The sequence below is a fragment of the Coloeus monedula genome (assembly GCF_965178545.1).
Source record: "Coloeus monedula genome assembly, chromosome: 1".
NCBI classification, from domain to species: domain Eukaryota; kingdom Metazoa; phylum Chordata; class Aves; order Passeriformes; family Corvidae; genus Coloeus; species Coloeus monedula.
Genome location: NC_138781.1, coordinates 106,659,977 through 106,672,733, shown reverse-complemented (window position 1 = coordinate 106,672,733; position 12,757 = coordinate 106,659,977). Strand labels below are relative to the sequence as shown.

General features: G+C 40.4%; 1 protein-coding gene across 1 annotated transcript in view; it reads right to left on the bottom strand.

Moving 5' to 3' along the window:
* The window catches only part of PIEZO2 (piezo type mechanosensitive ion channel component 2), a gene marked incomplete at both ends in the record, with an annotated part of 288,576 nt that overhangs the window by 63,477 nt on the left and 212,342 nt on the right, over positions 1 to 12,757 (bottom strand). The window contains 7 exons of the mRNA XM_082284749.1: positions 476 to 676; positions 2,133 to 2,258; positions 2,435 to 2,611; positions 3,546 to 3,706; positions 6,671 to 6,912; positions 7,262 to 7,294; positions 12,693 to 12,734. Of these exons, the coding sequence (XP_082140875.1) occupies positions 476 to 676; positions 2,133 to 2,258; positions 2,435 to 2,611; positions 3,546 to 3,706; positions 6,671 to 6,912; positions 7,262 to 7,294; positions 12,693 to 12,734 (982 nt within the window). The remainder of the gene's footprint in view (positions 1 to 475; positions 677 to 2,132; positions 2,259 to 2,434; positions 2,612 to 3,545; positions 3,707 to 6,670; positions 6,913 to 7,261; positions 7,295 to 12,692; positions 12,735 to 12,757) is intronic.

Genomic DNA, 12,757 nt, shown 5'->3' with positions numbered 1-12,757 from the left:
ACTTAATTTATTCAGTGCACTATGCTATTTTGGTTTTCTCTTCTCCCCAGATTAGAGTAAGCTTAAAATCATTTCCCAAAGGAAAGAACTTGCTGGTTTCTTTTAATTGTCACTCATCCTTAATCCTCAGATGGCTGTGAACAGTTTACTCCACAGATCAAAGCTGTGGTAGTGTTTAACAGATAGGTCAAGACCTATCTGTTAATTATAAGTAGATTTAGGATTCATTACTCTGGGAGTTGCCTCCTTCAGACAGGCATAGAAAATTTTGACAGATCACTATTTATGCAAAGATTTTTTCAAAGTACATTTCATTTGCACATAAACAGACAAGGTGAGGGAACAGAAATGACTAACATGAATGATGACTAAGAAGCATCTAGATGTCAAACACAGTCCAAGCTAGTATTCAAAAATAACACAATCAAAAGGTTTGGAACTATACCATAAAGAAAAGTAATACATAGTTATTTACCTCCAAACCAAACTTGTAGAAGAAGTAGTTTATGAAATACTTGACACAGTTTACCAGTCCGTCATCCAGATGTGCTCTTGTAATATCATGGAAAATTGTTTTAGTCACAGGTGCAGTGAGGTTATTTCGACACCTGTAGTATTCTTGATGACGGTAGATTGTAACTTCAAAAGCCAGAATAGCCAGCATCAGTAAGTTGTTCTATGGGAGACACAATCAGAAGAATATTAAACAAAAGTCAAAACCACAAGAAGCTATAAAATTTCCTGATAAGCATAAACCCATTAATACTCAGATTGATGGTATCACTGAGGACTTCTGCACTCCAGAATGCACTGACACCTATTCCCAGCTACTATGATTAAAAAAAACCTAAGGTTCACACCAATTCCTGGATTTCGATGAATCATACAGACATCCAGGAGATACATATAAAGACATTAATTAAAAAATAATATAATAAGAACTAGTTGTGGAAATGAAGGGAAGGAAAAAGGCATTGACCCATCCACGTGCCCTCTCATATTTCATAGCTTCTCTTAAGGTATCGTGCTTCGTTTTGCAGGAGATAGAAGATACAAACATACACAAAAGTCACCTGTAGAGGTTCAGCTGTCAAGCACTGACTTCCCAAAACAAGGATATTGGGTAGAGCAAATTTAACCTGAACACTCTTTTACATGAACAGTCTGTCAGTCTTCTCTCAGGCACAGGTCCTTCTCTCCCAAAGCCAGATTGACTAGGATGTAGTCAGGGGTGGCTATGAATTGATTTTTTATTTATCTCAGGAGGGAGATCTGCCCTATGCTCAATAGAAGAGAGGTACTAACTAACTCCAAAAGCTGCTTAAAAAAAACAGCTCAGAGAAAGTCCCTCAAGGAAGCCATAACTGAAGCAGAAGTGGCAAACTCTAGACCTCTGTTATCTGAGAAATATTTGGGACAAGAATCTCCTGAAACAGATGCCACTGGGATTTTTATGTTTTCTGACAACCTTAAACTGTGTATATAGAATGTGGGAGATTCTTTAAATTGGTAAGAGATATAGTTTTCCTCAGGACTTGGCACATTTTCACTGTAAGTAAGGCTTTTAAATCAAGACAGGAATAATAAAATATTGCTCACAGGCATCAACTAAAAACAAGAAGAAAAACAAAAGACATCTGTTTACTAGTGTTTGAATGAATGATTCTCTTAACTCATTATATTTTCATTTATTTTCATATATTTTCATTATATTATAATAAACTGTGGCTAAAGAATAAGCACTTAAAAAAATTAACTGCTTCTAGCACACGCTGTCATTCAGGGCAATTACTCCCAATTAGACCCATTAGTCTTTCGGCACCTGAAAGCCATGTACCTCTTAATTACTTAGAGTTCTTAAATATCTCATTTCTTAAAGAGCTTTTAACAGATGGTAGAGTCCAAAAGTGATACTTCTGCATGAAAGAATAACTTAATTGGTACTGAATCCCTTCTGGAAATGTTCTGTGTAACAGATGTGGTTTTCTGTTGCCTCTTTTCCTCTGTACTTCCTTATTGTCAATGGTTGGCATTACATTTTTTTTAATATGTGACAGATTATTTATTTCAAGACAATGCTACTTTCATCACAAATAAGAAAATATCTGAATACAGATAATTAAAGAAGTTACCCTTAAGTACACAAGAAGGGGATTAGATTTTCTCAATCCAACCCACTCCGCAGGATCAACTGGCCCACTGTAGAGCACTGAGGTTTTGAGTTCTTCTAAATCAACCTTAGTTTCATTCTCTCCTGGCTAAAAACAAAATGCAACAGTTATAAAACATGACTTTAAAACTGCTTGGGGAGGGTATGATAATCAACACTAATACATCAGGTGAACTGTTACTTTTGTACTTGAGATGCTTCCTTTTGCTCTCCTTCACTGAGGAAGACAGCAGTCAAACCTTTTAAATATACATTTGTACTCACCAGTGTACAGTTACTGGAAAAAGTCTTGGGATCAATAGATGTGAGCTGGTACAACATTTTGCAGACAATAATCACACATGTCCAAACAGTGCAGATACTTGATGCCAGTGGGCGAAACTGAGCATATGGCAAAGCAAGAGCCCAGGCAATTAAAAACACAAAGTTAAACAGAGACACCTGAAAACACAAAAACAGTACAGAAATTACATGGAGTAACATAAGAACTGAGAAAGTCTGACCTTTTCCACAGGTAAAAAGAAGAATTGTTCAAAAGAAAGGGACATGCAGAAACTTTGAGGAAAATACTGAAAAAAAGATTACAGCAATACTCACAATAACACAGACACAAAGTAGTAAGTGAAGAAGGAAAAACTTCACAGTTGGTTTAGGAAGAAATTTACCACTTACATAATATTAATACTATTAGACCCACAAAACTCCGTATCTTCCTTATCCACAGGTGTGAAATACAAAGGACCACATGCAGCTTCTGCTGCTTTAGTACACATGAAACAAGAAATGGCAGAGATCCGTGTGTCTGTGCAACTGACCTTCATCCTCTTGACTTTTCCCCCCCAAAAAAGTGAGAAAAGGGATTTTTTTTGTTTTTAGTGAATGCTGTCCTACCACCCTGTTCAAGAAATGGCTATGCCACATAGAGAACTCACATTGCCCACACCAAAAGTACAGCTTAAAGCATTGGTCCCCTTTTCTTTAGGCATAGTTCCACATTCTTGTTTCTTAAGCACTATACCAAGTTTAAATAATTTTTCTATATGTACCTTCCCAGTCCTTTCCTACGTCTTCCATCCCTGGATGGTGCCCACAGACAGTTTTAGCAGTAGAGAGGTTATGTCTCTTAAATCCAAAGAATGAGACTAATAAAACTTTAATACCTGGAGAAAAGGGGAGGGCTGAGACTCTTGAGACGGAGAGAATGTGGAAGATGTCAAGGCAGGTTCCCAGCAGGCAACAAACCCAGATGGAGGCCATAATTTCAGTGAGGTCTGACAGGAGGAAGCCCTCTCCCTACATCTGGATGTGTAACCACATGGCAGATGCTGACAAGCCTCCACGATATGTAAGAGTTTGACAGTGGGTGTTTACTTGCCTCTTTCACTGTGACCCAGATGATGTAAGATGAAACAATTTTGATGATGTGCAGCTCCAACAGCCACCACACAAAGACTTGCATCTTGTGAAAATACTCCAGGAATTTCAAAAACAGCACTGTAAGGCGGTCAATCACCAGATGCCACTTGTTCCTTAAGTCTGAAGGGATGTTCAAGCAGAATCATTGTGAGGACAAAAACAGAAGGTCTCTGTGAAATGGAATACTCCACTAGACAACAACGAGCTTTCTGCTTCTCTTCTAAGCCTTAGAGTAAGACAAGATGGAGGATAAAGGTATAGCTCAGTGGTTAACTAAAAAAAAATGGGGTTGATGCCCACTTAGGTGGGGTGCTTTCCCTTCTGACCCACATTCCCTGGAAGGATTCCGCACTTCAAAAGCAGCTGTGGTGGCCTCCCTTGCCAATTTTGCTTTTATTCCTCTCATCAGAGCTCTTGTTGGACCCTTGTCCTCCAGTATTTTTGGACCTAAGCTTAGAGATCTCATTCAGGAACTAATTCCTGCCCTGGTCCTTTTCCAGCTAGAAAAGTAAATTTTTTTTGATGCTTGGAAGCTATGGACCCAGCCGATTTCAGAAAGCGCAGACGACTACTACTCAGAAAGATTTTCAGCCAGATTGGAAGAAATCCATGCACACTAGGACTTGGATTCCTGTCACATGGGTTTAAACAACTGTACTATAGACATCTTCAGATGTCAGAGTTACCTAAACTGCCTTGCAAACAGCACAGCCTCTTAGAGTGTGACCGGTGCCTTCACAGGACAGACATCTAAAACAAGCAAGGCAAACTGTAGTCCAGTCAAATCTTTCTCTCCGTTGAAAAAGCTTGAGCAAGTGGAGATCCTGAAGTTGGGTGAAAGTATCCCTTCATAGGGGTGTTTGGCTAAAAAAGTCACCCTCCCAAATACTATCCCAGTGAGCAAGCTTGTAGCATCACCTACTACATGTGAGTGTACGTAACAATAAATAAATAAATAAATAAATAAATAAATGCTGAACAGTGCTGTCTAAGTGACAACTTTGCTTGTGGACTGGCTGAAAAACTGTTTTGCCTGGCTGGTACATATTACTATGGAGTCTTCACACTGTATTCAGGGTTTCAGAAGCATTTGGAAGATTAGGAAGGATTTTGCATGCCGTGAGAACATTCTTACAGTTTATATCAGAGGTGGAAACATTTGCAAGTGATACCAAAGCACATCACTGTCTAAGCTGGTAAAAATGCAAAGGAGTTACCACCTTCTTTATGTAATTATTTCAAATTATCACTTTATTTAAGATATAAAGCACACCAAGTGGTTACTCATGCATATTTGTGTGAAGAACACATGCACATTTGTGTGAAAAAGCAGACTTCTGGAACACCTCACGACCAAATTTCATTTTTTTTTCCTTTGCCTTTATTCTCCAAACCCAACTTAGAAAACCTGAATAAAAATGATGAGTGATGTAAATTCCATGAGCACATAATTAAACTTGAGAAATTAATTAAGCTACAGAACTCTAATCCTACATGTGTTTTTATAAGCACAATGAGAGTATTTAAGGGAAGTCTTTACAGCATTAGATGTTCTCACTCAATCTTTCATTGCATTTATTTTATTTGCAGTGTTGCATCACGCCAAGATGTATCCAGACAGTGCCAGTTAAGTGGAGCAGGCAGATAAGGTGCTATAGCAAGCTCTGTCTAGCATGGCCAGGCACTACACACACAGGGAATAAAATACAGGCCTGACTGCATCCACTGAAAGATTGTACAACACTCTGCTTTGAAGTCTGCACATGTGAACATGTTTAATGTCAAAGCTCTGGCCACATGGCTGTGTAAAAATAGTGTAACTCCCGCAGAAATAAACTCATGTGCAGCTTAAAGATGGATCCCCTTGTGCTATTTCGAAGCAACACCAGCTGCAGTCCCCCACTTCCCTGCTTGCATGTGTCGCTGCACAGAGCAACCTCCACCAGCTGGCCTCTGTCCCAAAGCCCTTCCAACAAGCTGGGATGGCTGGACTGCACCTGACCCCTCACCCCTCACCCCTCACAGACAGCATGAAATCTGGCCAATAAAGGTTTCCACAGCCCAAGAACCCCTCTGTGAGGGCAGATGTTCCAACCAGGAAAGGTAAGTTGTTTCAGCTGAGGTTCAAGCACTGGAACAGGCTGTCCAGGGAAGGGTGGAGTCACCAGCCCTGGAGGTATTTAAAAGATATATAGATGTGGCATTTAGGGACATGGTTTAGTGGTGGATGTGGCAGTGCTGGGTTAATGACTGGACTCAAGGATCTTAAGAGCTCTTTTCCAGCCTAAATGATCTATGATTCCCGGGGGCAGCTAAGCCTGATGTGCTGCCATTTTGCCTCGTCAAAGACCATCTTCCTATTTATGTGTCACAGTCCTGTGAATATTGGCATGAGTAACCAAATTTGCAGTAAGGCCCCTTCCAAAGAATACAGCTTCCTTGGGTGTTAAATGCTCTTCCCTGGTTTCACTTTTGGCTCATATTACAAACTGAGTTATGGTAATAATTCATTTTAGAAGTTCATATTAGCAATATCAAGGATGACAATATAAGCTGTACCCATGTCTGCCCTTAAGCTTTTTTATGTTCATCTGGCATCAGTTACACATTCCATATTCAGAAGTGAAAACTATGACACTAATGTGCACATAAATAATGAAGTAAAGCCATTGGGACTTCTGGGGAGGGGTGCCTTGAAAGCATGCAGTATCAGATATTAAATATGTACGTTGTATTATTTTCTTTGTTGCAAGGAGATTTCACTATAAAGAAGTTCTTAGGATTTGGGTAACCTTCAAATAATTTAACCCAGACCACCTAGAAGAAAGAGGGAGGGTTTCTGTTGGTTTCTATCTCTCAGCACCCTACAGTATGATTTTTTTTCTTAGAAGAGCCTGTAGCCTGTTGAATAATTGACAAGTAGCCATCTGCTCAGTTTTTGTCAGGCTCTTTGACACAGACTGCATGCAAAACTAGAAGGAAAACCTGGTGACTGAAGTTAACAGGGATGACCAAGAACAAACCACCTGTTGACATTGTTAATTAAGGCTGAGGAAGGAAAAATTTGCATTCTGCAGAGCTTACCTGTAGTTTCTTCTTCCTCTGATTCATTGTCTTCATCGTCATCATCATCATCATCTTCTTTATCCTCATCCTCCTTCTCTTCTTCTTTTCCTTTTTTGACCCTCCCTTTCCCTCCCTCCCCCTCTGGCTCTTCTGTTCTTTTCTCACCAGCCTCTTCCAGCATTTTATCCTCTTCCTTTTCTCTGCTGGCTGTTAAATTCATCATAGTTATGTCAGGCAGGCTTCCATCTTGGTGCACCAGTCTGTTGGTAAACAGTAGCATGTCAGCAAACTGAGGAGTAATGACATCGTAGTCTTTTTCTTTTCCAAACTGTATAATTAGAAAAAAATAAACTGTTCATGGAAAATGCCTTAGAAGTAGAAAAGTTAATGATTCTGGTACTCTCTCCAAACACACACTGAAAATCGAGTTGTTGGAATGTATTAGTAACTATTTCTCACTCAGATACTAATGGTTAGTTAGTAATGAGTGGTATTGACACTTAAACTTGACATTTTCCCCACTGGAGAAAATGGTCAGAGTTTAAGATGTAGAAGCATGAAATGACATTATTTAAGAGGAAACATTTCATGACTTCATAGGGGACTTACTCATTTTGGTGGTTTGGTATTTTTTTCTTGAGGCTGCTCAAAGTAATTGGAACAGAAAGAAAAAGGGAGATGAGAACAGAGGGGTTACAGAAGAAGGTCATTGACAAATACGTCATGCTACATAACAAGTCATAAAGCATTCTCCTACTCCATCTGCGGAAGCCTTCTGATGCCAAGAGCATGCCATCATGACATTCACGGGGTGCCTTTTTAAAGAAACATGGAATTGCAGCACAGATGGAAAGGGGCAACCTATTTACACCAGTGCTAAGCGTGGTCACTGCTGTACCACGCTCTGAGTAATGCACCTGAACCATCACAGGTATCTGACCTATCACTGTAAATTCATTTCTACCTTCTTCCAGTTAAAAGATGCAGCTGGAAACCCAAGGAAATTGCAAATTTTCTTCCATCTATAGGTTTGGGAAAAAACAAAAGCAAGAATTCCATAGCTGCACCTTCAGAAGATTTTACTGTATCTGTCTTTGACAGTACCATTCATTCTCTCTCTCTTTGCCACATCTCACAGAGAATTTTTCCTTGATTTCCAATTGTCTCTAACTAAATCTATCAGTAAGTTCCACACTACCAAAACTGGAACGTGATTTATCTGATCTAACACAGAAATTATATTTCTCCAGTGCCATGGTGCCTTTTTTTAAAATGAGATTATTCAGTATATATATTTTCTTTGCTAAGAAAATAAACATTTTCTTATGGTTTCATTTTTTCTCCTATAGCTGTGCTGTAGGGCTCACCTCCCATAGTTGCAGAAAACTCAGTTTCCCTTTGACTGTGACTTCTTGCAATAAAGTCTCCCTTTAGCAAGTGTATATCTATATGATTAGGTCACTAAATGTTTGGTTATGCTATTGAAATTACTACACTCAGCATACTTTCAAGCACGTGTAAGACTGTTCTAATATGCTACAGTACCGTCTCAGGGGTTTATTTTTCTTGATGTGAAATTCTGGCCTTTAACCATTTAGACAGGAAATTCTGCCAAGTCTAGGATTTTCACAGTTTAAGAACCTAAAAATCTAGATTTTTTTTCCCCCCTGATCATTAAAAATTAAGAGAATAGGCTAGGCAGTTAATGAGGAGTTCAAACAAGCAGAATTATTTTTCAATCATTTGGGAGTCACAGTTTCTTCAAGCTGGAAAATTTGGTGTCTCAAATGAAGGAAAAACTACAGAAATCTGACTTAACAATCCTGAAGTAGAAATGCCATGCCAGTTATCAAAAAAGCAGAAAAGGTGGTTTAAAATTAGAAGTTTAACAAGACACTCAAACACCAAAAAATATCACATAATAATATTTAATCACATTTTAGCCACTTTTGTGACAAAAATTCCTCATCTTGTGTTGGGAAATGAACCTGAGTGTCTAATAACCTGAAAAACTCTTATAATCAAGAATTTATTTAGTAGCTTTGGCTACTGAAAATAGAATCATGAAATGGTTTAGGTTGGAAGGGACCTTAAAATATCCCCCCCCACTGCCATGGGCAAGGACATCTTCCACTAGATCAGGTTGCTCAGAGCCCCATCCAACCTGGCCTTTAACACTGCCAGGACTGGGGCTTCCACAACCTCCCTGGACAGTCTGTTCCAGTGTCTCACCAGTCAACAGTAAAGAATTTCTTCCTAATTTCTAACTTAAATTTCCCTTTTCAATCTGTACCCATTACTCCTTGTCCTGTCACTACAGTTCCTGATGAAAAGACCCTCTCTACCTTCCCTGTAGGCCCCCTGGATACTGGAAATTTGCTGTGAGGTCTCCAAGCAATCTCCTCTTCTCTAGGTTGAACAGTCCCAACTTTCTCAGTCTGTCTTTGTAGGGGAGGTGCTCCAGTCCTCTTACCAACGTTGCGCCTCTACTCTGAGCTTGCTCCGACAGTTCCAGGCCTTATGTTGGCGACCCCAGAGCTGGATGCAGCACTCCAGGTGAGGTCTCACCAGAGCAGAGTAGAGGGGCAGAATCACCTCCTTTGACTTGCTCTCCACACTCCTTTGGATGCACCCCAGGAATCCATTGGCTTTCTGGGCAGTGAGTGCATGCTGCCGGCTCATGGTGAATTTTTCATCAACCATCACACCCAAGTCATTCTCCTCAGTGCTACTCTCAGTCACTTCTCTGCCCAACCCATTGGTGTGTCTGGGATTGCCATAACCCAGGTGTAGGACCCTGCACTTTGCTCTGTTGGACCTCACGAGGTTTGCATGGGTCCACCTCCCAAGTGTGTCAAGGTCCCTCTGGACGCCATCCCTTTCCCTCCAGTGTGTTGACAGCACCACACAGCCTGGTGTCATCAGCAAACTTGCTGAGGGTGCCCTCAATCCCACTCTCCATGTCACCAACAAAGATGTTGAGTGGTCTCAGCCCCAGCACTGATGTTGAGAGACACCACTTGTCACTGGTCTCATGACCAATGAGCCACTGACCAACTCTGAGTGCAGCCATCCAGCCAGTTCTTTATCCACTGAGTGGCCCATCCACCAGATCCATGTCTCTTTCATTTGGAGACAAGGCTATCATATGGAACAGTATCAAACACTTTGCATAAGTCCAGGAAGACAATGTCGATTGCTCTGCCCCGGTTTACCAATGCTGTAGCCCTATCGTAGAAGTTCACCAAATTTTTCAGGCATGATTTGCCCATAGTAAGGCCATGTTGGCTGTTACCAATCATCTCTTTTGGGGGTCTTGGTTATTTTCATATCTAAGACATGGATCAGCTAGCATATACACTAAAAGGATATTCAAATCTCTATAAAGTGACTAAACGTCAATGTTCCCTAACAGGACATAACTAACTTATATTTACCTAAAACTCTAATAAAGCACCATTAGGAAGGTCATGTATAAAGAAGAGAGAATGAATTTTCAGTTCAGTTCAACTGTTATGGAGATCCCTGGTTACTATAAAACATCAGAGCTCATTTAAAAGACAATGCACCATGAAATGAAAGTAACTATATAATCAGACAGGTTTTGTATATATGCAGTTGCATTGATTTTTATGAGGTATCTTCCCAACTGACTTTTATAATGGAAAAATCTACATTCACACTGGTGTAAATCAAGGATTTAATGACTTACCTCAGTGTAAATTGGACAGAAACACAGTAACTCTATAGGATTTTGTATGAGTAGACTCATCTTTCTCTTATTCATATAATTCCCATTTGTATTCTGGAGATCTGGGAGGCAATGGGGTTATAAAGATGGGTATATGCAATACATATACCTGATAAAGCCTCAGTATGAGTTTAGTTTTCAGGAGGCTTAGTTTTACTGGCATCAGTAGGCTTGAGCATTGGATCACGTGCTCAGGAGATCCAAAGATAGACAAAAAGCCCTGCCCAATGTTTGGAAAGTTAGTCTACTTGGAATCTTTCTTCCAAAACTTCCTTATGTATTGCTAGGGCTCTTTTTGCAATTTTTTTTCACTACAAGATCACATTATATTGTAACAGACAACAGTGAGGTATTAAGATATAAAAACTTCACTAGAATTTTTAAGACAAGCTACCCATACCCATCTTCACAGCTAGTGAGATATAACGTCATTGTTGGAAGCCACATAATAATGGGAAATTATCCCAAATAACATAGAAGTATTATGTCTGATACTTAGGAAGAGAAATAACTAAATAATAATTCAGGCAAGAAGCCTTGAAGGTACAGCCACTAGTGCTTTTAGCTGAGCGCATTTCTTACCCTCAGGTTCATTAAACAGTGTATCAATAATGGGAAGTATATCAGTAGATCTAGTTCTTGGCAACAAAGCAATTTCAGTGGCACTAAAATCAGGCATGTGACACAGGTACTTGCTGGATTCCTAGTACTTTCATGTATTTGTAATCGACTAGAGCAGAAGATTAATTAATTGAATGCATTATTAAGCATCTTTTGCCTTTGATAGTTTTTTGCTGTTTATGAATTGCTTGGAACTTTCTGGCTAAAAGAAGTTCCCAAGTATTTTTCATGCAAAACCTTAAGAAGAGAAAGCTTTCTGCTCTGCAGAACACTAGTGACCCATGTCTTGAATATTTGGTCTGCAACACTCAAACTGAGCACACAGTGCCATACCTCCACTTGCAGGGCCCCGAATGCCTTTTTGGGACTTTAAGGGGATTTGCTGCCTGAATCCAAGCCCTGTTGGGGTATGTGGCCAGGCCAGGAAGCCTCAGTGAAGGAGGACCCTCTCCTTTCACTGGGTGCTGCTTTCACATGGAGGCTTCCACTCCTATGTTGTGGCTGCATCACAGCTGTGTCTGTGCCCGCTCCCGTGCCTCCCTGACCCTAAGCCTGACACACAGCCTGACACCCTGCCTTCACTGCAAACCTGGCTTATCTCCATGGACTCGCTGGGACCTCAGCAGGTTGTGGCTGACCCTTGTTACTGATTGCAGACCTGATCCTCACCCTTAGCTGTTGGCCCACGTTTCTGACTGCCCATGGGTGAGAGTCCAGCCTTGCCTCCTGGCCATGCCCCTCGGCAAACAGCTTGCCTGCCTTAGCCAAGGTGCTTGCCCTCACCACTCCCTTAAACACAGACTTTCTGCAGACCAGAATTCCAGCTCTGGTGAACTTTTAAGAACGGTGACCCAAAGTACGTGATGACATTTCAAGAAGGATCGTGAACATGACACACAGAGCAGGCACTCACAAATATCTAAACAAGGTATCTTCTTGGTTTTTCTGTTTATATTCAGTAGTGACAACAACTCAGAAGTCCTTTTATTCTCAGAGACGATTAAAAAATAGTGCATATTTATTCCAGTCAAGTATTTTGAAAGGAATCTAATTTATGGAGTAGTTTTCAAGATGCCATTTATAAAGGGATGATGATGATAGCAGTTTGGATCCTGCAGCACCCAGCTCAGCCCGTGAATTAACAGCCTTAGCATGCAGTGGTTTCAGTGTTCCCTTTCCAACGCTAAAATTTCAGTCTGTACAAACTCACAGCACATATCACACATTCAGTTGAGTGGGCCCTCAATTTCCCTATCTTACATGCTTGGAGGAAACAGGGATGTGTGTCTCTCTGTCTGTGTGTACATAGGCACATGCAGGCATGCATCTTTCCATGCACAAACAAAGGGTAGATAAACGAGCCTCCTCAACCAAATCTATTGCCTGCAGCCAATTACAAATAGCACCAATTATTCCTGCATTGAGGCGTGGGCAAAGTTTAGGAGAATTCTCAGCTGGGAGAAGAAACTCACAATGTATAAATATGCAGAAGAGATGTGTTAACTGCTTCATTAGCTTTAGGAAACTGCAATACCTGAACAACATTATCTCCCTGCTTACTTCACAGTACTGCGCAGCAAGAACATACTTTGCTTTAAGGCAACTAAGAAGTAACAAAAAAAATAAGGTATATTGGTTTTAAAGGAAAGGAAGAATTGAAGTACCCACCTATTAATTATTAGATATACACGGCCATTGACTTTGGCATGGCTATGAGGTGGGAGATAAAAGCA